The sequence below is a fragment of the Pistacia vera genome, unplaced genomic scaffold (assembly GCF_008641045.1).
Source record: "Pistacia vera cultivar Batoury unplaced genomic scaffold, PisVer_v2 Contig782, whole genome shotgun sequence".
NCBI lineage: Eukaryota > Viridiplantae > Streptophyta > Magnoliopsida > Sapindales > Anacardiaceae > Pistacia > Pistacia vera.
In genome coordinates, this window is record NW_022196648.1 from 38552 (window position 1) to 66212 (window position 27661).

The 27661-nt window shown below is 38.7% G+C and overlaps 1 protein-coding gene across 1 annotated transcript; it reads right to left on the reverse strand.

Annotated features, from left to right (window-relative positions):
• Nucleotides 1-24076: 24076 nt before the first annotated feature.
• On the reverse strand, nucleotides 24077-27302 carry LOC116116769 (red chlorophyll catabolite reductase, chloroplastic-like). Its single transcript, XM_031402816.1, has 3 exons — nucleotides 26728-27302; nucleotides 26039-26260; nucleotides 24077-24737 (listed from the first exon to the last, which is right to left on the reverse strand). The coding sequence occupies exons 1-3, from the start codon at nucleotides 27064-27066 to the stop codon at nucleotides 24108-24110; spliced, it is 1191 nt and encodes a 396-aa protein (XP_031258676.1). The 5' UTR covers nucleotides 27067-27302; the 3' UTR covers nucleotides 24077-24107.
• Between the last annotated feature and the right edge of the window lie 359 nt (nucleotides 27303-27661).

The following is a 27661-nucleotide window of genomic DNA, read 5'->3' on the forward strand; positions in this document are numbered from 1 at the left end:
CATCTGGAGTCCATTTCGAGACGTGCAACATAAAAAGCAATACAGAGATGGTGAAAAGAGATATTGTCTTGGAAGAAGTTTGGATTTAGGATTTAAAACTAGTTTGGGTTTAGGTGATGAGATTAATGGTTGGTTCGTAATTTGAAATGGGACCAGTGGTGAGTATAGATGACAGATATAAGCATTGATTTATGAGTTTTTTAGTAGTTTGGAAGTTGTGGAGACAAGTAGATGATTTTCGGCGCATACAATGTTTAGATTAAAGAATCAGAATTGTGTAGTGAGGCCACAGGACTTAGCAAACTGGATAGGGATTGATTTTGAAGGTTTGGATAACGTATCTAGAACGTGGGATTCCAAACAAGGTGGACGGATGTTTCTGGAATAGGGGTTTATCATCCACATAGGTGTAAATCAAAGTTAAAGAATCTTGCCATGAGAGTTTTTCACAGATTTCTGAATTCACATTTAATGGTAGGAAAGAGACAAATGGAAATGTGACAGTCAAAGACTTATTGTTGATGGAAGCAACAAAACAAGGAAGCAAGGAAATTAGCAAAGTTATTGATTAAGAAGTTGGGAGAGATTAAAGCTAAAAAATGTGACATTTATGGGGGATGCGTGTTCACCTAAGTATGGTGAGAAGTTGGGTTTTGAGATCACCCCTTTAGATGAAGCCAATAAGATAATATTTTCTACAAATAATTTGTTGGGGGATGTCACATTGTCTAAAATGGGTTTGATTAAAAAGAATGTGTCAGGAGAATGGTTGCTGATTAGGGATGAAATGGAGGAAGAGGCAATGGTTCAGGAAAGTGTCCCTGTTCCAGAAAGGGAAAATGAAGGACAAGTCTATGTGCACAAAAGAAGAACAACGAGTATTAAACCTAGATCTTCTCAGAATGTAGAAGAAATGTCTTCTCATACCTTAGATGAAATAGTAAGCAGAATTGATCGGATCGAAAGGTTTCAAGAAGCGAGTTTTTCACGTATTGAGAGGAAAATCCAGGAACAACAGGATCAGTTACAAAGTGATTCCAACTCGTTCGCATCAAGAATAGAAGAAACGGTTGACATCCTTGGGAAACGCATGACAGAAATATCCAACATGATGAGGAAATTGTCACCAGCCTCCTTCTCCTCCAGTCAGCCTCCACCCCTTACACTAGGATGGAGAAATACTAAACAACCTCCACCTTCTAAACATCCTTGGGGAATGCACTATTAACGTTAATTTTCATTATGTGTAGTTCAAATACTAAACTGTATGTACACAAATATATTAATTAATAAAGTTTGATTTCACATGATGTTCTCAATTAGCTGAACTTCTCCAATATCATATGAATGTTAATTCTCAGTATGAATGTTATATACGAAGATTATATTTGGCACAGTATCATGTCATTAATTATTGTTCAATACATATCTGAATGTTCATGTATATGTAATACTAAACATACCAAAAGACATATCAAAATTAAAATCTGAAATGAAATGTAGAATAATATATACTGAAATGTGATAATAATATATACTGAAAACATTCAGAATAAGGATAATATATACATTTATGTTATTATTATGAATTCAGCACCTTACAACCAACAGCCTACTCTTACCCAACCGGCAACAAAAATAATAAAAACAAAACAACTGAATCAGCATATAGCTCAACTGCATTCGTCAAAAATTAACCACAACGCGAATAATTTCTACCGAATACAAATGTATATGCTTCAATCGGTTAACGATATCAAATCTCTCCCAACGAAACATGTTCATCATTTACATCCTCCTGTCTAGTACATAAATTACTATTTCCTACAAGATTCTGAACTGGACCAGTGGATAACTGTCAATGTTTAATAACTACAATTTAGCACATGTTATAGAAAACTTAAGGTTTTTACAATTATACAACATAAATAACACATACCTGAGTAGCAACAACATCATTTGACAACACTTGAGTTCCCGGTACACTTTTAGCAATGTTGTCTCGCTTTGCTGATGATTCTTTCCCTATAAAGTAGCATAACACATTAATAATCAAGTAAATATTATTATAAACTTCAAATAAGTAAATAATGTTTAAAAAACAAATATCATGTCAGAATGGGTGTATAACTCATACCAAGTCTTTGTTTTCACAATTTTTTATTTTTAACCCTACGTACAGTTTCGTCAACCTTCGATTGCTTTCTTTTGCATGGAGGATGACCTTCGCTGCGAGCTACCCGTGGACTAATAATTAGACCATTCCCCTTTTTCAGAGGATTGTCCCCCTCTTTACTACGAAGCCCTCCCTCACTTTCCTTCTGCTCCAACTTATTTCTCATGCCGGTCATCAATTCCATCAACATGTTACAGTCTTCCTCATTATTTGATGCCATATCAGTTACTGTCAGTATTATATTAGACAACTTCTCAAAATGTTTTCCTTCAACGTTTATGCTCCACCTATTATAACTTACCTTGATTTTCGTATGACATCTTTTTATGTTTTTCCTCCAACGCCGTGGAATGTACTTCTCTGGAATGAGTGGAACCCTTTTATGAATCAACACAATAATAGCATGTCTGCATAAAATCCCTTTGAACTCAAACAAATGACAATTACAATGAATATCACATGAACTTTCTTCAAAGTATACCAGAAAGGGAACACGCCGATTACTATCTCCAAACCAAACATCTTTTAAAACTTGATACTCCTCATACGAATCGGACTTTTTCAGAAAAGATAATTCACAATAAATCTTCCCCACAATCTCTTGTTGAAACTCTTTTAATTTTGTAGTTGTGTATGCATTAATTTTTTAAATTATTTCTCAATAAGGTAATTAGTTATGCATGGTATCCAATACTTGAAAGATCTAAAATCAGCCTCGCTTTCCTTTTCCACTTTATCTTGCAATGCATTATCATATTGTTCCACAAATTGTTTTAAGGTTGTTTTGGAATTTACATATCCATCGAAAAATGCATGCATACTTTCACTACGTTCAGTAGTAGACATACCTGCCCAGAAAGTATCTTTAAGAAATGCAAGCACTCAACGCACTCTTTCTTTATACAATCTAGATAACCATTCATTCTCATGAAGGTTATACACATCAATGAATTTGTTCCACCATTCTTCGAACTCTTCACGTGTCAACGAATCATACACAATATTTTGTAACGTAAACTTTATAGTTTCATATTCGTTATACCCTCTTAACTTCTCAAGCAGTTTCTTCATTATATGCCACAAACACCACCTATATCTTGTACCGTGGAAAACAATCTCAATTGCATTTTGCATGACCTTATCTTGATCAATGATAATTCCATTAGGAGCAACATCCATGCATTCAAGCCAAGAACGAAATAGCCATACAAATGTCTCTGTGTCCTCATGTGAAATTAACCCACAACCTAACAATGTCGAATGTCCATGATGATTAACCCCTACAAAAGCAGCAAATGGCATATCATACTTGTTCGTCAGATACGTTGTGTCGAAGGTCACAACGTCACCAAAATCTTTATATGCAGCCCTACATCTAGCATCAACCCATAGCACATTCTTTAATCGACTCTCTTCATCTACATCAATCATGTACCAGAAATTTGAATTCTCCTTTTGCATTTTCATAAAATACTCTAGTACTGTCGAAGCATCTCCAACTCCAAGTCGTAGCCTTCTAACTTTTTCAATGTAATTCCTACAATCTTTTTGTAGAAATGTCAAATTCTCAACACCTCCTACCTCAACTGAACACGACTGAAATTTTTACATGGTCTAATCCCAGCCTGATCATTAACTTTAAGCCTCCTTTTCACAAAAGGTTGTATTGTTTGGTTTACCTTGAAATATCTTCTTTTCGTTTGACTTGTAAGATCATGGTTATGTTCAAGCACAACTAAGTTAATTTCCCATTTGTATTCACCATTCAAAGCTGCACTAATCCGATTCTTACAATCTGTTTTTGCAACAGGTTGTTTTTTCAAGGTATTTCTGCATTTACTTCTCTCCTTCCCAGAACAAGAACACGCCACTGTCACGTATCTCATCTCCCCATCATCTCCTTTCTTTGATGTACGTATCATTGCTTCAAAACTCATTTTATTCCCATACCTTCTGTAATACTTCACCAAACTATCAACTGAATCAAACACCATTCCAATATGAGGCTCCACTTCTTCCTCTGCACATCCCGTATCTTCTAATTCATCACATTCATTTTCCTGATTCAATGGTTTTATAATAAACAAAATTAGAATGTGCTAATACAACACATCATAATAAACAATACAATACAGCACATTTAAAAAAGTTTAAAACACAATTTACCTCAAGATATTGAAACGAGGCAAACTGGACTCTTCCATATTCCGTTATTTCATGCACAACTAATACCAGTTTTCGCATTCACGAATCTAGTTTACAATAGTCGCCAACAAATATTATCTATCAAACATATATTCAATCCAAAATAGAATATGAAACTAAATGAATATATAAAATAAGTAAAAAATTCTTTACCTTAACAAAAAATTCCGAGCTTTAAAATGTTTGATATCCTTATTTTTGTTTCTCCGTTATCTCTATAAAAAGAGGTCTTGCTACTGCTGCTTGGCTGTTGAGGAAGAAACTGGCGTCAAAGCAAGGAAACACAACACGCAGACGAAGGAGAAGCGAAGAAAAACAAATGACGTACACGAAGGAGAAGAGAAGAAAAAAAATTTGGCACTTACAAATGAAGCATATTAGACAAGCCATTCATTAATATTAAACAAAATAATTTTTCAACAAAGTATGGACGTCAGTCCATCTAATGCAGACGGCCATCCATGTACTTTGGACGGCCGTCCACACTAGATGAACTGGCGTCCATATTATGTACATTATATTTTAAAATAATTTTTTTTTAAATAAAATTTTCACAAACTTCACAAACGATGGACGACAGTCCATCTAGTGTGGACGGCCGTCCCTACAAGATGGACGACCGTCCACAAAAGATGGACTGTCGTCCCCATTATATTTTAAAACTATTTTTTTTTTAAAAAAAAAAAACTTCACAAATGATGGACGACAGTCCATCATTTGAGGACGACCGTCCCCATAAGATGGACGACTATCCACAAAAGATGGACTGGCATCCATCTACTGTGCTTTATGGACTGCCGTCCATATTAACTAGACGCCCGTCCATAGAATTTGGACGGGAGTTCTTTGTTTTTTTTTTTTTTTTTTTTAATTATACAACTTTTTATGGATGCTCGTCCATTCCACTATGAACGATCGTCCAAGAAGTATGGACGGCCGTCCGAAACCGTTGGATGGCTGTCCATTTATGTCAGTGTTCAATCGTCCAACGTGGCGGCGTCCACATGTTTCGGTGCAATTGTTCGGTACCAAACTTTCAATGAATATAGCATTTTTGTTTATAAATATATCAACTATCCATTAAACTTCATTTTTTCCCTCTTAGTTTCTTTATTCGGTTAAATTTTACATTTAAGAACCCTTAGATGGAATTTCCTACATGTATGTATTCTTTCGGTCCCCTTATTAGTTAAGTATTGCATTTTAACCCTCAAATATAATTTTTTATTTCCGACTATAAGAGATCACATTAACGTAATTGATTTGAGTAGCACATCATTTGATAAGTTGGTTTTTGATAATTGACAAGACTGTACGTACTTGAGACAAGTGCATTAGAACAAATTTATACGCTAATTTGCCATGTGAATTTCCCCTTTTCACATATTTGATGAGTTAGAGTGGTTAATGATCGTGTCATACATTAACAGGCCACTTAATGTCCGGTAAAGAGTAATTGACATATAGCTCAAAAATTTCATTATTTTTTTAAAATCTTTTATTTTGTCACTTTAAAACTTTCTGGTGTCTATTTCCTAATAGTTCATTAGTAATACATACAATTATAACAATTTTAGATTTGTTTGCTCAAAACAAAAACAATGAAATTTTAGCGAGACCAATAAAAGCAACAGAATTAAAAGTTTAAAAATATTGGAAACTCATTCCTTTTCTTTTTTGTTTAGCTGTCATATTTGATCCTAGGATTAAATTAGCGGGTTTAGAAAATGGTTTAGACACGTTAAGTGAAAATTTATAAGAAGAAGCGTATGCCAATCAACTAGGAGAGATAAGATAGTGTCTTGAAGGGGTATATTTGCAATATGAAAGCAGTTATGGAAACCAGTAAAGAGGCGCAATACCCGATGAAGTAGCAGGAGAAGACACAAATGAAGACTTTGACTCCTGAAATGCATATAATAGGCGGAAGAAGACCCAAACCCAAAGCACAGCCTCCTCTTCAGAAGCATCAACAACGAACATAATGTCCTCCATCCAGTTGCAGAGTAATGAGCTTCACCAATATTTGGGAACCTCTAACTTGCTACCAGCAGATCCACAATAAAGAACCAACTTTGATGTCTTAGAATATTGGAAAACCAGAAAATATATTTTTCCAATATTATCAAGACTTGCCCTGTATGTTTTCTCTGTTCCTGTCTCAACCATCTCATCCGAACAAACATTTAGTGCAAGTGAAAAATTTTAAATGAAATGAGGACTAAACTTTCACCAAAATTGATTGAAGTCCTCACATATCTTCGAGATTGGGAACATTCGCGCCATTAGGATCAATACGAGGTTGTTGAAGATACTTTAATATAATCATTTCAATTTTATAATTTAGATGATACAGATGAGGGAGGTCCTAGTTAACCCTCAAATTAGTTGTTTTGTAAATTGTAAATTTGGAATTTGTGTAGACACAAAAAATCTATGGTTACGGAAATAGGGTCTGATCCTCTGAGGCTGCGGCCATTGATAATCCGCTGGACCTGCACACATGAAAAGACAAGCGTGAAACTTACGAAAAACACTGATGTGGTGTTTGCCGTAGGCACTCCAACACTCAAGTCAGCAAGGCTGAAAGAGACGATTGTATGAGAATTAGGGAAAGAAATATTACTAAGAGTCTTGTTAGAGGTCAGGACTACGGCAAAGGTGTAGAATTCTCGAGAGCAAGAACTTCGAAGCAAAATAGGTGATTTTGAGCAATGGAGATTGAATATTCGAGATTTAATAAATAATGAGAGGGAAGTCCTCTGTTTTTATAGTGAACCCAAGGGGTTGAAATCCTAATAGGACATTGAGTCCTACTTTGAGAGATAATCACTATCAAGAAAGAAATATGATTTCTTGCCTTTATCAGATTAAGTTTACTAATTTCTGTAAAATTCAAGATCTTAGCAAAAGAGGAAAAGAAATGGGATTCTGATTTCCTATTTATGGACTGTCATAAGCTAATGGACCGATAACCCAGTGTAGCTTAACTCGTAAGATAGTCCAACTCATAGAATGGGCAGTTCACAATGTGATTTTAAGCGTAGGCTCAATTGAGATTGGGCTAAGGCCTTGGACCGTGACGTATTTATTTTGTTATTGGGTCTCGTCAGGTCCAAGATGATTTTTTTGCCATACAATTTGTAAAGTAACTGTCAATTATTGCCCTATTTTTTTCTTACCAAGTTTTTATCCCAGTTGGGTTTTTCTTGGTAAGGTTTTTAGCGAGGCAATAAATATTGTAATTTTTTTTTTTTTTTGATAAATGAATAAATCTAATTTTTCTTATATTACAATTTAATTGTATTAAAATTGAATTAATATTTGAAATGTTAACTAAAAAAATATTACTTTAATTGAATTGATATTTGAAAAGTTAGCTAAAAAAAATTATACAAAAGAAAATAAATAAAAAAAATAAAAAAAAATTCAAGCCGGTCGCACAAAAACCCGTCGGGTTAGGATTGACGGGTCAAGCTGGGCTAACCTTTTTGGTCCATGAGGCGGGCCTAACTCGGCCCGGCCCACATTTTGGCCTAACCCACCACGAGACTGGTCAGGCCGAGCAGGTTAATTTTCCACCTCTAGTGGGTTGTTATTGTTATTAATACTAAATTTGTGTAAAATTTCATTCATGACTGGATCATATTGTTATGATAAGTTCGTAGAACGATAGAATTAGAATCCAAAGAAGGGTTTTTCACTGTAGAAACAATCAAAGATTAATAAACTTTCAAAACCCATTAAATAATTAAATAATATCATATTTATTAATAACCCTAAACACTTAAAATCAAGCTCATAAACTAATATTGAAAACTAACTTATAACAATTAATATCAAAATAATAAAAAATAAATAAATAAATGAAATCTAACTTATATTAATATAGTATAACCTCTTTATAATCATAATGTTGGGACCAATTAAATTTATTACTATAAGGAGGTTATAATTTAATAGAGATGTAGTTACAAGAATTATTATTTTGATTTCTTATTTTATAATTCATGTTCTAGTAGTATTAGGATTTCAATTCATTGTTGTAGTAGCATTAAGATAATACAAAAATGGATATCAAAGAGTCACTGTAAAATTGAGTGATCAGATTCGACAACTTCACTACATTAATCAAATTGATATTAATGTCTGCCTCAATAATCCAAATGAGTAACAAGTTATATAAGTTTTAACTGAAAAAAAAATCATTACTGAAATTAGACAAGAAGAGGAATGAGATAATCTTGAGGATGATAGTACAGAAATACCAAAAATTTCATGCCAAGAAACTCTAAACATGTTTGAGAGCTAGAAATATTACAAAAAGGTGTCCATGCTGGCGGCTTATTACATATCCACAAGATAAAAGATGTGGTACTAACTTTAAAGTATAAATCATTGTCCCAAACAACTTTAGATAAATATTTTATTTCATCTTAAACCTTTAATATAATATAACATATATTTTTTGCAATAGACATATAATTAGTACTGTGTAGAGGCAAGTTCCTTAAGACGGGACCTAAAAAAATTATAATTTGTTACAATATGAAATTTATTCTTATTTATAACTAGTCTAAGTTGGGATAAAAAAAATTTATGATTACATAGAAGTTATTCCTATATAGGGTATCACTATAGAGAGGTTCTACTGTATTTCCATAAGTGACATTTGACATGAAATTAAATTACATATTTTAAACCCTAAAAATATCAAAAAACATCAGAAGGAAAACGTCGTGGGGTGCAACTGTTTTCCTGTTGAACAGCTTGTTTCAGATGAAGAGTCAACGCCATTATTTTTACCTTCCAAAGCTTTTAATTGTTCTTCATATCCCATTCCTAATACCAATTTCTTCATCTTCTTCAACTCATCCTCCTCCTTATGATGACGCTGGTGCTGAATAATTATCGCGCGCTTCAAAATCCCTTTCTCCTTCATCAGCTTATCTTCGCTTTCCTTGTGCTTTGCGTTCATCGAGCACATGAAAGCCTCTAGGGTTTTTGATGCACGTACGGTTTCTGGCATCAGTCAAATTACCAGCTTACATCATCTCATTAACACAGAAATCTGCCCATGGATCAGCACTTTTATTAAAGTCTAAGCCCTAATTAAGGTTTAATCTTCTCTTCAGGTTTTAGAAAAAGAACTTGGAAATCTTTGATGGCAAGCTCCAGGGCATTGTCTAAAAGCTTTTGGGTTTCGAGGCTAGACGTCATTGTTTTGTTTTGTAAGAAATAATAAACAAGTTTGGGAATTCAAATCACCTTGGGTCACTCGTTATATTTATGAGTTACCTTAAAATATTATGATAGAATACATTGATTGCACCTGGATTCTAACGTGTTGTGATCACGACATGATTCTAGAATTACTATGATTATGGCTTGATTGGTGTAATTACGGTTTATCTATTTCCCTAATTTCATGTAATTATGTATTCATTGTATTATTATCCTTACATTTGTATTTTTGTATAAATAGGACAAAGTACAACACAGAAATATGTAAAACATTCTTTTCATCATTCTTCTTCAAGCATACTTTGGCAGCCTCGGTATTCTCTCTCTCCCTCTTCTGCTAGCTCAACTCTTAACACATTAGGCGTTAGCACATATGCCTCGGCCATTAAAAAAAAAAAAAAAAAAAAAAAAAAAAAAAAAAAAAAAAAAAAAAAAAAAAAAAAAATTCTTCTTTTATCTTTTAATTAATGTTATTAAGGAGGTGTTTGCCTAAGCTTATAAGCTAGTCAAACTAGCTTACAAACTCTAAAATTAAGCTGACATGTTGCTATAGCTTTTTTGAGCTTATAAGCAAAAAAAAAAAATATAATATAAGGTGGGGGGAGATACTTTTTTTTTTTTTTGCTTATAAGTACTCTACTTATAAGCTAGTTTGACAAAAAATATTACCACATTATCCTTATTTAATTTTAAAATTTCATAGTATACATTTGTCTAATGTAGCACTCTTTTTAGTCATTTTATAATAAAATGTACTTATAAACCACATTTTACCAAACACGTCAACTATTTATCAATCACTTATAAGTACTTTAACCAAACACATAATTGCTTAAAATTTCAAATGCTTATAAACACTTATTGCTTATAAGCTAATTTTCATAAGCTCAGACAAACACCCGCTAAGTAGAATTATTAGAAAAACAAATTTGATTTAAATCCAACATGGTTATCAGAAAATTATTATTTAAAAAATAAATTTATTTGATTGCCAAAATATCGTTAATTAAAATTACCTAAAAATAATAATTCCTAATTCGTATTTTAAATGCATAGCAATTCCTAATTAAAAAAAAAAAATCAAAAAGAGAATCATTTTGAAAAAGGATCGTTTAAAATATAATAATAATAAAACCAATAAATAATATTTTAAAAACGATTACAAAGTCAATCAATTTTATACTTGTAATCTTAATTCCTAAATAAGTAATATCAAACACATTGTTGATGCGTGATTTTGACACCAACCAAACGCACATGGGAAACGCTGAGCTGACTCAGATGACACATGTGTGCGGGGGTATTGAGCTGAATAAAAAATGAAGAACGGTATTTAAAGTGGTTCGGATGCATAAATAAGCGAATCCTACATCTACTGGTATCGTATTAATATATTTGAGATCAGGTCGCGTTCAGCGAGCTGACTTACAAGAGGTTACAAAAGAGATAGAGAGAGAATATATATATGCGATCTCAAAGAGAAATTAGCTAATCCCACAAACGGGAGAGGAACCTTCTATTTATAGTGGGATGAATTGAGGTAATAATTATTAAATCAGGGAGTGGGTCAGATTGTCGTGCAAATCCTTCCTTGTATCCCGTTGCTCACCTGCTCGAGTGATTTACTAGACTCTTGCAGGGATTGGACACGTGGATCGCCTCCAGCCTTTCACCAGTCTAGCGCACACCTACTGCACTGGCAGGAGCATGCCACTTATGTCAGTGTGCGACGTGGCTGCGTCTGAATGGCTGCTGGACTTACCTAAGCTCTAACCACTTATATTGACAGGGCTCTACGTCAGCCCTACTTTTCCAGGCATAACAGAAGTCCCCTAGTTTTTAAGGTTTGAGAATCGAACCTTGGGAACTACATATTATGCCTTGATTTGATGCGTCTGACAAGATATTGATCAATCTGACTTGGATGCAATGAGGTCGAAGAAACGTCTCCATGTAGGCGACCTGATGCGGCTTATTCCTAAGGATCATCGACCTATTCTCAGACCATGTTTAGTGCCATAACGATGACTGGTTTTCGATCGAGGTCTGCGACCTTATTGTACTTAGCGGAATTTTTTGCCGAAGGGGTCATGTTGCTTCGCAACTGACGTAAGACAAGATCGAAGAGTTACGTCGTTTCGCGACATAAGACGAGGAGTGTTATATATAACGACCTCTTCAGATGTTATTCATTGCACTTTTATAGCTGATGCATTTAATGAAATATCTTTGACTCTGACAGATGTGTCCTGTGCGTAATAAGTGCCAGCCATGCGCATTAAATGCGAGCCATACTGAAACGACATTCCCTATTAGAGCATTAAATGCGGATGTGGGCACATTCAATGTGGAGAAGGGAAACTGTGCCGTCGCTTGAGTGTTTCAATGGAAGAGAACGACAATTTGGTTTCTCGAAGTGTGATGGTCACTCATCCCCTTTGATTCGCGACACGTGGTCGCGATCAATGATCAGATGCGTTTTCCGCCCAAACGTCGTTTGACTTTTGGAAACCAAAGCGCCACTTTCTTCACCATAAAACCCCAAGCTCACTTCAGGCAATGTCACAATATTCATCTTCTCGAAGAGAGCAAGAAATTTTCGTGAGCCTTGGTTCTGTCTGTCAAACTGGTGCACGCTTGATATTCAAAGCAGGAGAATTCATTTTCTCATTCCAAGAGGTAAGGATGGTTTCTCTGCCACTTTTATTATTATTTCTTGGTTTCGATAATTTTCATGCGATGATAGCCTGCAATTAGCTAATCGGAGATGAAATCTTCTCCTTAGGTTTGAGCCATTGATGGTGGCTCTAAAAGTATTATGTTAGGGTTTTTCTAGGGTTTAAGGGAGGAAGCTTTTTTACTTTCTCCTCCACGTCATCGTATGGAACGGTGTACGAGGATTGAATGATTCCATGCATGTCACTTTTGCAGACCGCAGTAGAATGGACCCCCCAATGACCAAAGCTGAGGAGGGGACCAATTCGCCTATGCAAGATGCTCCTACGGGTCCTCCTCAAGAGATCCTGTCGATGATTACTTCCAAAGATATTCAGAAGGTGGTAGACTAATACGTTATCAACGTGGAGGTCTTCCAAGATAGGGTACACACAGCTCAAAGTCCGCCACGAGGGATGATTGCGATCTCCGCGAATATTTTCAAGAATGGAGGGTTGATCCCTTTCCACCCTTTTGTCAAGTTAGTCCTCGATCATTTCGGGATCGTACCATTACAGCTCACGCCGAACGAGTATATAATAGCTGTGGCTATGTACATCGCGTGCGGCAAAAACGGATTGGGAGAGCTAACCGTAGTAGAGCTCAGTTGCTCGTACATTCTGAAAAAGAGTAAGGACAAGGATTCATACTATCTCTCTAAGTAACCTACCATCGAAGCGGGAATACATAGTTATCCGAGCAACGTAGATTTTCCTTCCTTTTGAGTTTGTGAACTTACTTTTGTTCTTCGCTAACGAGCTTTTTGTTTCTTCGCAGTTAACAAAACAACCAATTTAACGCTCCTCGAGGATCCGGACAGGATCACCACCTTCGGTTTTCTGCCCGAAGAGAGTCATGACGCAAGATTGCTCATGACAACCGCAAATTTACCGAAGTACAGTTTCTTCAACTCCAAAGTGACCCTAGAGACCGCATCGAGTAAGCTTCGTAACCTTAGCTTATTTTTAGATTTTTCATGCAACGAACTGTTTTGCTAACGATGCTCGCATGCAGTGATCATGCCTCCCAAGATGTCTAGGTCGCCACGACCGAGGCAGTTCACCTTCCTCTGAGTAAGCGCCACCGGACCAGATGAAGCTGTTCCTAGCAGTCCCCCCGTCGAAGGGACAATGGCTGGTGCTTCGGTACGACCTGCTGGGGCTCCTCAGCCTTCAGTTGTTCGCCGAAGCACAAGACCATGACCCAAAAGTCCAAGAAGAAAAAGCAACTTCGAACTGAAGAGTCAAAGTCTGAACTGGAGGGCCTAGGCGTTCAGCCTGAGAGGTCGCAACCTTACCAAGCGTTTCGCTCGAGAGGGCCTTCCAGGGGTGCGACCAGCATCTCCATTACTCTAGGGGCACCACGAACAAGGCAGAGCGAGATCGCGGACCCTGGGAGGAGACCGGGTAAGGAACCGACGGGCAATACGAATCCTGCTGGAGGCGCGGGCACGAACACTCCTGTGCTAGACTCGATAGAACAACTTTCGGATCATCTGCAACCGGTGGTTTTTACCCTGTTGGAGTGTGGGCTCACGGAGGCTTTTGAGAAGTTTGTGGCTTCCAATCTTATGGACCTGATGTCCACATCCATTCAGCACCTGAGCAAGGTAGAACGAGTTGTCCTCGACGAGGACTTTACTTTTATTTTTTTCAGTAGCAAGGAAACTAACTTGTTACTTTTTTTCGTTTACAGGCTCTGCTCTTCATGCAATTGTCCCTACAAAAGGTCCAGTTGGGAGCTGCCGAGGGGATGGTCTCGTTGAGAGAAGAAAACGCGCGGCTCAAACAGGACTTAGAAGCCGCTAAAGCAGAGAAAGACTTATCCACCGCTTCGACAAACCAATACCTGAATGAAAGGAATGTTGCTCTTTGCACGGTGGACTTTCAGAAGGTCGAGCTAGAGAAGCACGGAGAGGAGATAAAGAAGCTCTAGAAAACAGTGGCCAAACTCACCAAGGAGGCTGGCGAGAAAGACCAGGAGCTGAAAATGACCTCCCAGTGGGCCTTGTGAGCATAGCGATAGAGGGGCAAGCTGTGGGAGGCCACCGAGAAGCAAAGGTGGGCGCTTGAGGCCGAACTTCAAGCCAGTCAGGGAAGAGTCACTTTGTTGACTGGAGAGATGCAGTGACAAGAGTCGGAGATCGAGAAGAAGGTTGCTGAATGGGCAATCCAGTCCATCTATGCCCTACGACCAAAGAATCTCGAAATGGATATATCCGATCTCCTTGAGGAATACCAAGACATCCTCAGATCCATGGTGCGGCTTGACGATGAGGATGCAGTGGAGGCCACCTGAGGACCTGACCTGGAAGAGCATCCAGAGTATGTCCCAGAGGAGCTCGCAGCCAGCCAGGTGATCAGCGATCAGCCTGGAGACGATGAGGTCGCGCCTCCGGGAATTGGGGATGAAGGCCAATGATTGCTTTTAATTTTGGAGTCTTTTTCTTGCTTGCTTATGTACTTTCCTTTTATCAATGAATAAATACATATCTTTCTTAATCTTTCATGAGTATTTACAATTCCCGTACCATATATGTTATACATGAGATCGCATTGTAACTGCATACAATAACATTGGAACAAGTCTATGCGAACAGAATTATACACATGGAAAGATAATTGTAAAAGGACATCTTTTATTTATAAGGACTAAGAAGAGTAAAGTCTTTACAAGGAAATATTGAGTTCGAAATTACTAATAATATGGTCGGAGATGTTCAGCATTCCAAGCTCATGGTACTTCGGAACCATCCAGCCTTTTGCGATGATAAGTCCCTGGTCTTATCACTTTGGCGATGCGGTATGGGCCCTCCCAGTTCGGTCCCAAAACTCCCGCACTTGGTTCTCTAGTACCGAGAAAGACTTTCTTTAAAACGAGGTCACCGACTTGGAAATCTCTTCTTCTGACCTTAGAGTCAAAGAACCTTTTCGCACATTGCTGATAGGCTACTATTCTTAGCTCAGCCTTGCTGCGATTTTCTTCAACTAGATCTAGACTTGTGCGCATAAGCGCCTCGTTGTCTGTCTCGTTGAACAGGTCTCTCCGAAGTGAACCGGTTCCTACCTCCACAAGAATCATTGCTTCGCAGCCATATGCTAGCGAAAAAAGGGTTTTTGAGGTAGAGGTTCTCGGAGTTGTCCTGTATGCCCACAGAACTTCAGGAAGGTCGTCGGCCCAATTTCCCTTGGTTACGCCAAGTTTGGCCTTCAAAGTATGCTTAATGGTTTTGTTGACAGCTTCAACTTGACCATTTGCTTGCGGTCTTGCGACTGAGGCAAATTTCTTATAAATGCCCAGCTCGTCGCAAAACTGATTGAACTCCTCGTTATTAAACTGTTTTCCGTTATCAGAGATAAGGGTATGAGGAATCCCATAGCGGCACATAATATTTCTGAAGATGAAGTCCTTGAGCTTTTTGGTGGTGATCGTGGCCAATGGCTTTGCTTCGACCCACTTGGTGAAGTAGTCTATCGCGACCACCGCATACTTGACTCCCCCTTTATCGATTGGCATGGGTCCGATGAGATCGATTCCCCACATGGAGAATGGCCAGGGGCTGACATAGTTACCACTGGTGGGAAGGAGCTCGCGGTACGTTTGCGAACCGTTGACACTTATCACACATTTTAACAAAGTTGTAGGTGTCTTTTTAAATTAGGGCCCAGTAATACCCTTGAAGAACAACCTTGTTGGCGAGAGATCGTGCGGCTGTGTGATTACCACAGATCCCTTCATGTATCTCCCTCATGATATAATCTGCTTCTTCATCGGTTACACATCGGAGAAGAGGGACGCTAAACCCTCGCTTGTACAGCTGATCTCCTATGAGTGTGTAACGAGCAACTCTTGTTCGCAAGGTCCTTGCCTCGACCTTGTCGTTGGGCAAGATCCCGTCTCGGAGATACTGAATGATGGGGGTCATCCAGGAGACTGATTCAGTTACATTCACAGCCTATTCGGGCGAATTGATACTGGCCCTCTATGAATCGAACAGGAATGCTCTCTGGTGCGTCTGAGTCCAGTGATGAAGCTATCTTTTCCAAGGCATCCGCGACAGAATTGTTGTCCCTAGGAATCTACGTGATCACGAAGTGCTTAAACGGCTCGAGTGCGGCCTTAGCTTTCTTCAAATAGTCGATCATGTTTTCTTCCTTGGCTTGATATTCCCCCAAAATCTGGTTGACAACCAGCATGGAGTCGCTGTGAATGTTAATCGCGGTTGACCCCATTTCTCTTGCCAATCGCAATCCAGCGAGCAGAGCTTCATACTCGGCCTCATTATTGGTCACTTTGAACCTGAAACGGAGAATGCCATAAATGCGAATCGCTTCGGGACTTAGGAGGAGAAGACCTGCTTCAGCCCTTTTCTTGTTCGATGATCCATCGACGTATAGGCTCCAAGTCGACAGGTTTTGAACAGTTTCCTGGGTGACTTCACTGGCCTGTTGCTCAGATTCCTTTATTAGCTGATATGAAAATTTGGAGATGAAATCGGCAATAGCCTGCCCTTTGATGGTTGCTTTCAGTCTATACAGCAAATCAAACTAACTTAGTTTCATGGCTCACTTGAGCAATTTACTCGATGCCTCTGGCTTCTAGAGGACTTGTTTGAGCGGGTAGCTGGTCATTACATGGATTGTGTGGTCGTGGAAGTAAGGTTGCAACTTTCTAGAAGCGATCAGCAGGGCATAAACCAATCGCTCCATTTCCAGATACCGCATCTCGGCATCTAGTAGATGCTTGCTCACGCAATAAACTGGCCATTGAATTTTTCTCTATTCCCGAACTAAAGCTGCATTGACCGTGTACTATGAGACGAACAGATACAGGAGCAAAATTTCCTGCGGAAAAGGCTTGGTTAGAAGTGGTTTTTCGAGGTGCTCTTTAATGCTTTGGAATGCCTGTTCGCACTCGGGAGTCCACTCAAACTTCTTATTGGCACTAAGGATATTGAAGAATGGCAAGCAGCGATCTATTGCTCTCGATATGGAGCAACTAAGTACCGCTATTTGCCCGTTGAGACTCTGAACCTATTTTCGGTTGGTCAGGCTTTTCATGTCGAGGAGAGCTTGGATTTTCTCGGGGTTAATCTCTATTCCCTGCTGGTTAAACATGTACCCCAAGAATTTTCCTGAGGATACCCCGAATGAGCATTTGAAAGGATTGAGCTTCATTTTGTATTTCCGGAGGATATCGAACATCTCAACGAGATGCGCTATGTGATCTGAAGCGACATGCGACTTGACTAGCATGTCATCAATATAGACTTCCATCGACTTCCCGATCTGCTAAAAAAACATTCGGTTAACCAGCCGCTGGTAAGTCACTCCAGCATTCTTCAGGCCGAAGGGCATAACCCTATAGCAATACAGCTCCCGATCTGTAACAAAAGAGGTATGCTCTTCATCCGGCGCATACATCAGAATTTGATTGTATCCTGAGTATGCATCCATAAAACTCAGTAGCTCGTGCCTAGAGGTGGCATCAACGAGCTAGTCAATCCTGGGTAGGGGAAATTGTCCTTTAGGCAGACTTTGTTGAGGTCGGTGAAGTCAACACAGGTCCGCCACTTCCCATTGGGCTTTTTTATTAGAACCAGGTTGGCAACCCAGCTCAGGTAGAGAGCTTCTCGAATGGACACATTCTGAAAGAGATTATCTACCTCGATTTTCAAGGTAGCATATCGTTCTGGATCCATCGCTCTTTTTTTCTGGTGGACCGGCCTGGTTTCACTATCGATGTTCAAGGCATGGCAAATGATGTCTGCGCTGATCCCGACCATATCGGCATGTGTCCATGTGAACACATCAATATTTTCTCTGAGGAAGCTGGTCAGGTCATTAGCGAGCTAGGGGTTGAGATTGCTTCCAATCCTCAACACTCGACTCGACTCGTTCAGGTCGACTAACACTTCTGATAGATCCTCAATTGGCCCACTGGAAGGGCATTCCTAGATACGAGGATCCATATTATCCTTGGTAAGGTCATGCTGTGGTTCGATCCGACTGATTGCCATTGCCTGTTCAGGAATGCCATGCGGGATGTCTTTCCTCTTGCACGCCATCTGCACTGCCTTTACATAGCAGTCATGAGACGCGCGCTGAGATCCGCTTACTTCCCCCTATCCCCGTCGGGGTGGGGAACTTCATCTTGAAATGGTAGATCAAAGTGACTGCCTTGAAGCTTCTTAGTAGAGGTCGCCCTAGGATGCCATTGAAAGCGGAGGGGCAGTCCACTACCAAGAATTCAGTGACCCTGGTCACGTCGTCAAAGTCACCCAGCGTGACTGGAAGCGATCCCTTGTAAAACCATATAGGGGGATTGAGGCGGGCTTCAGGTCGGCCTCATCCAATTTCATTCTTTCGAAAACTCGCTGGAACAAGATGTTCACAACACTTTTGTTATCCACCAACATTTTGTGGACATCGTAGCGCCCTATTTGGGGCGTGATGACTAGAGCATCGTCGTGGGGATGATGCAATCAGACTACGTCTTTTTCGGAGAAAGTGATTTCCTCCTCTCTGTGAACCTTTGATGGTCGCTGCGTCGTGTTCATCACACGGATAGGGTCGTGATGGGCACCTCGCGAGTTTCCCCCGAGGTGTGGTCCCCTAAAGATTATCCCCACGCTACATATACCCTTGCGATCACGATGCTTCTTACTCGATTCCCTTCAATTTTTCTCCCTTATGGGACCAGAGTCATCAACATACTCTTTGAAATATCCTTGCTTGATAAGATCTTCGATTGCTTGCTTGAGATCTCGGCACTCATCGGTGTGATGCCCATTGTCCCGATGGTAACGACAATGCATTTTACTGTTTCTAGCTAAGGGAGGATTTTCATGGGCTCAGTTTCTCCGAGCAGGTCGACTTCTTCTGACTTGTCAAGAATGGCCAAGACAGATGCATTCAAAGCGGTATATTGATTCCTGTCACGATCGCAACGAGGAACCGGAGCATAAGACTTCTTGGACTCAAACCGCTGTTTCTTTCCTTTTCGCTGATCATCATTAGCCCATCGACGATCAGCCCTCCTATTTTTCCCCTGACCTGGCGTAGTACTCGAATGACCGGGGTTATGACGGCACTCGGAGGTATTTTTTCGTAAGGTTGTAGAAGCGGGTGAGAGAAACATCGTCCTCTGATTGCAGCTCCTTCCACAGATCTGTCTGTGGATGAACTCCCGCGATGATGAGAGTCCGAATAGACTCTTCGGGAGTGTGAGCTACTTTATGGAGCTCTCTGTGGAATCTATCGATGTAAGATTCGAGGGATTCATCCTTTTCTTGCCTTATGTTGCTAAGGTAGCTCAAAGGCATTAAGAACTTCCTGTTCGCTTGGAAGTGTCTCAAGAATGTCGAACTCATCTGATTCCACGAGCTGATCGATCCCGCCGGGAGCGACCTGAACCATCGCTTAGCATGAGATGTAAGAGTCACTGCCAAGCATCGGCATTTTGCCAAATCAGAAACTTGGTGAAATTCCATCAGGTCGTTGAATTCATACAAATAATCCTGCGGATCAGAATTCCTATCGAACGCCCGCATAACAGGCATTCTGAATCTGGATGGGAGAGGGGCGGCTAACACAGCCAGAGAAAAGTGAGACGCCTCTGTGACCTACCCTCGCTCATTTTGCTGAGCCTTTAGCTGATCCAGAGCTCGCTGCAGCTCCTTAATCTGAGGCAGCGGAGCCATCTGGGGATTGCTTTCCCTCATGCGGGTTCGACCCTTTCGATTGCGGTTGAGGAAAATCCGAAGGTCAGATTCCTCCTCGCCTCTGCCGGTAGTTCCGGCCGCTCTTGACACACGCTGGCTAGAGTCGTGCAATGGCGTTGAATGATCCAGGGAACCTTCCCAACCTCCGCGGTGGTACGAACCAACCCGCGGACTGTAGGAACTTCCCGCGCAACGACGATCGGAGTCATCATTTTGGCGATAGTGGGAATCTTCCCGCCTTGCACTTTTATGGGAGTGCTCGCGCGATGTGGCATGGGACAGCTCGGGCTGCAACCTGTCACCGAGTCTTTGCACCACAGGTTTTCTACCCGGGGTGTCGGTGTTCGTTGGTCCCTCGGAGCCTCTAAGCCCGCTGTTCGCCACCTGTTTTCCCTTTCTTTGACACGCTGAAGTGCGCGCGACACGGGCTATCGCCCTTTTTCGCGCTTTCATGCGACCTGCAGGCGTTTTTGGTAGTGGCACCACCTCATTTGGTTCGAGTGGCGCCACCAAATCCAAACGGTCCAACCTTTGGTTGACCGACCGTTTGGAGAGTATTGTTGAACCTCTCCAGGTAGCTCATGACGGCTGGATCAAGCCATGAGCTCGAAGGGATGTCCCCCACGAGATTTTGCGGGATTGGGGGCACTTTAGCAGAAGTGTCCTCTTGTACCTAGGGGATCTCTTCCTCACCATGATTGGTTCACTCAAGTTCAAATCGGCGAGCCATTTGCTGTTGTAGGACCGATTAGTCAGAGATTCTCCTAATGAAGGACGAATACTAAATCAGCCCCTTCTTCTAGCTCCAAACTGTTGATGCGTGATTTTGATACCAACTAAACGCACGTGGGAAATGCTGAGCTGACTTAGATGACACACGTGTGCGGGGGTATTGAGCTGAATAAAAAATGAAGAACGGTATTTAAAGTGGTTCAGATACTTAAATAAGTGAATCCTACGTCCACTGGTATTGTATTAATATATTTGAGATCAGGTCGCGTTCAGCGAGCTGACTTACAAGAGGTTACAAGAGAGATAGAGAGAGAATATATATATGCTATCTTAGAGAGAAATTAGCTAATCCCACAAACGGGAGAGGAACCCTCTATTTATGGTGGGATGAATTGAGGTAATGATTACTAAATCAGGGAGTGGGTCAGATTGCCGTGCAAATCCTTCCTTACGTCCCGTTGCTCACCTGCTCAAGTGATTTACTCGACTCTTGCGGGGATTGGACACGTGGATCGCCTCCAGCCTATCACCAACCTGGCGCACACCTACTGCACTAGCAGGAGCATGCCACTTGCGCCAGTGTGGGACGTGACTGCGTCTGAATGGCTGCTGGACTTACCTAAGCTCTTACCACTTACGCTGACAGGACTCTACGTCAGTCCTACTTTTCCAGGCATAACACTCATAAACCCGAATAAAAAACAATAAGCAAAATATTATTAGTGCTAATATTAAAAAGTGAAGTTAATTGACATGAAAATCACATATTCTTAAACCCTAAAAATATCAAAATTCATCAGGAGGGAAAGGCAGTGGAATGCTACTATTTTCTCCTGGAACAACCTTTCTTAATTTTTGACTTCCAAAACTTTTAATTGACATCATGGTTTTGTTTTGCAAGAATAAACAAGTTTGGAATGCGAAGAAAAGGAAAGAAGATAAAAGAAAGGAAACTAAAAGTGATAAAAGAGAATATATATATATATATATATGAGTTTCCTAGTTCGTTTCTTAATAAAATTTTAGAAACTATTTTGAATTAGGAAAATGAAATTATGTACGATTGCATAATTTCATAGAGTTTTTGAATTTGAACTTGGGATCATCTACCACATTGTAACTTATCTGGCTTTTTAGTCTTGTAGAATATTTAATAGATCTTAAAGATTAGTTGAACACGTACAAGTTAGCTTGAACAACGTCGATTAACCAAAAAAAATGATGTACGATTCAGGAAAAGAAATTAGTAAATTACATATATAATAATATAACAATTTAATAATAAACAAGAAACCGAAACGCTTAAGATGTGTCTTTTAATCATTAAAAAATTATTATTTATTTGATTAACGGTAGGATAAGCTCTGAACAAAATTAATTTAAATAAAAATGTTTTTACTTGTTTTGCCAATTGCCAATTGCGATATAAACATTTTAAATAAAAAAGTTTGTTCAAAAGGATGTTTAGTTTACAATTCAATAATACTTTTTAGAAATTATAATAAAATTGAAGGGAATTGTTATGTTCGAAGTCTTCAATAAAGGTTTTGGCCTAGAGAGGAAGGACTTGGCGTGATTGGGGGTCTGAGAAAATTCCAGATCCGACATATGGTATCAAGTGCGCAGAACCCTACTCTTTTTTAAAGAATAAAAGCCAGCCATGTGGCAATAGAGCAATGGTTTCAGTACATAATTTATCCTACAACTAGCCACACCAAAATACTAATGTAAGTATTTCACTGTTCAGCCATGACAAATCCATGCCACGACAACAAAGCAAGTTGCAAATGAAGCAGAAATGTTATGCATGTCCTTCGCTAAAATATTCCACAATCACCACTGGCTGCTGGAGCTAATACCAGATGGGAATGTTTTGTATTGCAACAAATATTACAGAAAGTTTGTGTTAAAACATAGGTTGAGGTTTTATTGTTATGTCAAATATTGGTCAATCATCTGCACATGCCTACTTAGTTTTTATTATAAGGGTAAAATTATAAATTACCTTTTTTTCTTTAGTCTTTATCATAAGGATAAAAATGTAAAAATACCTTTTTTTAATTACTCAAAATTTGTCAGAGTTAACATCAAAGGTGGTATGCAATGTTCTGAAAACTGGACCGGACCGTCCGGTCGAACCGGTTCGACCAGTAGCCTACGGCATATCCGATCCAATATCCTCTGAAAACCGCTATTTTCAATCAAACCGGATTGAGCTGCGGTTGGACCGCCGGAATAGTGCCGAATAGTGGTCGAATCGCAACTCAATCCCGCCGGATTTCGACATCGTTCGAGGGAGAAAACAGCACCATTAGACTTGACGGCATCTCCACGACAAAACCCAGTCATTTTCAGTGGCCGTCATCCAGCCTTTGTCGCTCGCCGTCCACCTAAAGTTCACACGACCGTTGAACTTCTTTCTTGATTCCGGCGAGTTCCGGCGCCGATGGAACTCCCTAGCACCACTATCAGATTCACCGGCACCTATACATCAAAAGCCCCATGATTCCAAACTTCGATTGGCCGTCGATCGTTGTTGCTGCCACCATCATTAGTCTCTTCGCGCGACAGGGGTGTTTTGGACAGATTTTAAACCTTAAGGGAGTATTATAGGGGTGTTTTTGATGAATTTCAAACATTTAGGGACTAACCGTTATTTTATAGAATACTGTCCAACCGATCGATCCAACCGGTCAAACCAGTCAAACCAGAAATTGAACCCTTGAACGGGTCATAGTCCGGTCCGGTTTTCGGAACATTGTTGGAATGTGTATATATTTTTTAAAATAACATAGGGAATGTTGTGCAATGAAAAAGCCCACAATTTGAAGGGTCGATGTGTGGTGGCCTTTTTCTGAGTGGTTGGGTTGTCCACTGGACAGGAGAAGGCCAAGTTGATTGATTTTGGTACATTAATGGAATCATATGAACCAACAATAAGAATACCTTAGCCCTCCCAAATAAGGGGATTGGATTAGATAAGGGACATGATTTTTAGCACCCACCATTTTCATATTCAACCCTCATCTCGGGCTTTTTTATTTTTTTTTTTTACTTTAGGTAAGGATATAATTGTTATAAAAAAAAATTATTCTTCTTCCTTCATAATTTTTATTCCAAAGCTTTATATTTATATTTATCAAAAAATTAAATAAAATTTATGTTAATAAGAATACATAATTTTACAAATAAATTGACACTCATGGTAATTTTCAACATTATTTAATATTTCTTCTTTACAAATGAATTAATTTTCAGGTTCATATCTTTGTAGACCTAAAGCAATGAACACACCAATATATATATATATATTCATACGTTGAAAACATCTTTAATAAATCCCAAAACCCGGTTGCCAACTTCATCTCCAAACTGCTTGGGCATCATCAAGCTGAGATCCATCTCTATAGCCCTTCTTTTAATCAAACCATCCCTCTTTTCCATTTCACCTCTCTCAATTTCACTCACACTCATTCTTTCCCCAACAAAATATAAATATTTATCCATCCATATCCGCATAACCTCATAAGCAATAGGACTCACGTTCTCTCTGATTATCTCTTCACAACGATCTTTTCCACCATCACCATCCTCACACTTTATGCTCACCAGAATCCCCGTGGGTGACACCACGCCACGAAAATACAGAGATGATGAGAAGTAGGGTTTGATTTCGGGGACTTGGTCGAGTTTTTGCCTGTAAACATCGAGTTGAGTTTCTTCATAAAAGGTTTTGAGGTAATCCGGATTGAGAACGAGGTCCTTTCGAGGAGTTAAATCGACAAAGAAAATCATATATGAAGGGGTGCATTGAACAAGCTCTAGTTGAAAGTGCGGAACATTAATTGATGGTTTGAGGTAAACTTGAAGGTTGGTTACGTTCATGGCGCCTCCTCCGTTTGGTTGCTGCAAGTGTAGCCAACTTGCTAGCATGAAATCAATCTATAAAACCACACAAAGCAGCGAAATTAACATTATAATTTAGGTAGAATTTCAAATATGAATTGAATGATTTATTATTTATTATTTTTTTATGATGATCATTGAGAAATCATCTTTGAGAGACATTTTCAATATTCTGTATATTCAAATTTTATTTTCTTAATTATATCTTACTTTATATATAAATATTGATCTAACAAATATGAATCATTAACAATAACAGGGAATGTCAAAAATTAAGTCAGAAGTCTCAGTATCACATCCCGGAAATAAAATTAATGTTAAAAATTAAGTCACAGTATCTAAACCCGCAAACAAAATGTGATCGCGTAATATGGACCATATTTCTTAGAACTGAAACAATTGGTAGATTTATTTTCAAACAAAATCCATAAAAGACAAACTCTAGAAATAAATCCATTAACATATAATCAGACTGAAAAGGACACAAAACATGTATATGGAGATGAATTTCAGTAATGGGTCTGGTGTCTTGTGAGAAAAATGAGTCATTAAAAACTTGTCAAATTCACAAGTACGATTCATAAAGGAGGATTGATGTATTTGGGACCATTAAATTTATGAAAGAACTATATTTCATTTATTTACAAACAACAATAATGATTTTCTATGATTATTTAACTGAAATGAATCAGAGTGTTTTTACTAATCAATGACATTGTAATTATTCTAAAAAAAATGATTTTAATTATCTAAAAACATTCTAAAGATTATTAAAGGTCCGCTCTACAGGATTCCTTATTATAAATTGACCAATATTAGCTCGTAATTATACAGGGAATGTTTGAAAAGAGTAGTTCAAAAAAGAAATTTTAAATAAATATTTTAGGCCACACTTGAAGTCTTTATTAGAAAGTACTTTTATATATTTTTATAAAAATGTAAAGTTAGGGACAATATTAATTCGGCTTATTGGCTTAATGTAATAATATAGTTTATATATAACTCTTAATAAATAAATAAACAATAATAATAATGAAGTATGCAGAGATAAACTCATTTGAAAGAGAATTCTAATTATGATCACATATAATTTAAACATGAATTAAATAAGCAATTCTATCACAGATATCTGAGTCTCTTTAAACAGATAGATCGATATACCATGTAATTTATATATTATTCTAAAATTAGGTTTTGTTTAATCAATTAATAATAAATTACTCAGTGGTGTGTGTGAGATCGAGAGAGAGAGAAAGAGAGATCAATTAATGAATTACATAGTGTGTGTGTGTGTGAGAGAGAGATCGAGAAGAGGAAGGGAAAGATCAGAGGATTACATGAGAGGATTGAAGACCACGCCTGATGTGAAGAGTGCCTTGAGAAAGGCCTGTCTCATTCTGATAATACTCAACGTCTGGAGGGACGACTGAAGAAGGAAGAAGCTCAGATTGAAGGCGAGTCTCCAGGGCTGAGATGATTCCAGCCATCAATTCTTTATGCGAGGCGGATAGATGTGGAAACTCCATCAGCTTACTGTGTCTTCTCATATGCGGTTGAGGCTCCATTTCATGAGATAGAGATAGAATTGCTCTTAGTCACGAAATAATAGGTTCCTACTGAATATATAGGCTAATTTTTTTGTATTGAATGGTATATACGTAAAATTGCATTGTATTTTAAAATTCTCTATACATAATATTATACGAAATAGGGCTCTTTTCATATTTAGCCAAGTTTGGGTCTTCTTATATTTTGACCTATGAAATTCAGCCAAGTTTGGGTCTTCTTATACTTTGACCTATGAAATTCAGCCTTTACCCTTACCCAGTTACCCATTTGGGTGAAATTCTAGTTTAAGAACCGAGATTCGGGTACCCCAGTGGAACCGACTAAAGAACCAGGACTTAACTAAAATTTCAGCAAAAAATGGGGGTTATGTTATTCTACGTTTAAAATACGAAATTAGGGTTTTAGGAATTGGGGAAAAACGCACAGAGACACAAAAAGAATTAAATAAGAGAAGTACCTTTAGAACAGAAGCATAGCTCTCAGCTTGTTCAATTTCAGAGAAGTGGCGAGTCCCTCGATTCCAATCCCATCCCAAACAAGAAGAATTATTATTATTATTATTATTAGTATCGCTATTGTTACTATTGCTGCAGAGACAACAGAAAGATTTCGGGTTTTTAGAGTTTTTGTTTTTGGAAGGCGAAGCGGAATTCGAAGTCCAACAAGCCAAAACAAAACTCAAACTGTTAGATTTCTTGACTGAGAAATCTAAGCAGTGGAAAGGCCTCAATTGGGGTGCGGAAGTTGTATGAATCATATTCATATTCAAGCCCAAACCATTATTTGCCACTATCATCTTTCTCTTTCTTTCAGTTTTCTGTCGGGTTGTGTTGTTTGGAATATGGATAGAGTGGCTGGATAAGTTCTGCCTTCAATAGATCATCCGGACCCGTTTCAATTATTGGAATCTGGTATAAAAATCTGTTGTTTGGGCGGGTATTCGGACCCGCCCACCCTCACAGTACTCCCCCTTCCCCGTACAACAACAACCACCATCTCCCTTTCCGTCACGTCAAATTCCACACATTAGCTACAATTTCCTTCACCTTTGCGTATAAGAATTCTCTCCTGACTTGAGTTTTATTTGAACTTTTATACCATCTTTAGACACGTGGCACTTATAAAATATGTGGTCGAGATTCTCTTATAAGTTTTTATTTAATACTTTTCCTTCTTATCCTTCCAATCCATGTTACCAAAAATATTAAAACACTGACAACCCTAAATTAAATATTGGCCAAAATAGAGATCTCAACCACGGCAAAAGCAAAAGCCATGGATGTATCTTCAGAAGTCCTTTAACAAATATTTTCAATAATAAATCACAAATTAAACATTGTGAAAACATGAAAAGTTTAAAATTCTTGTCCACCATACATCATCTAGGTTCA

Excerpts from the sequence above, each read along its gene's own strand:
- LOC116116769 (XM_031402816.1), bottom strand. The coding sequence starts at position 27,066 with ATGATAGTGGCAAATAATGGTTTGGGCTTGAATATGAATATGATTCAT. Across the intron at positions 26,261-26,727 it reads GCTATGCTTCTGTTCTAAAG|CCTCAACCGCATATGAGAAG; the intron begins GTACTTCTCTTA and ends CATGAAATGGAG. Across the intron at positions 24,738-26,038 it reads GTGGTCTTCAATCCTCTCAT|ATTGATTTCATGCTAGCAAG; the intron begins GTAATCCTCTGA and ends GTGGTTTTATAG.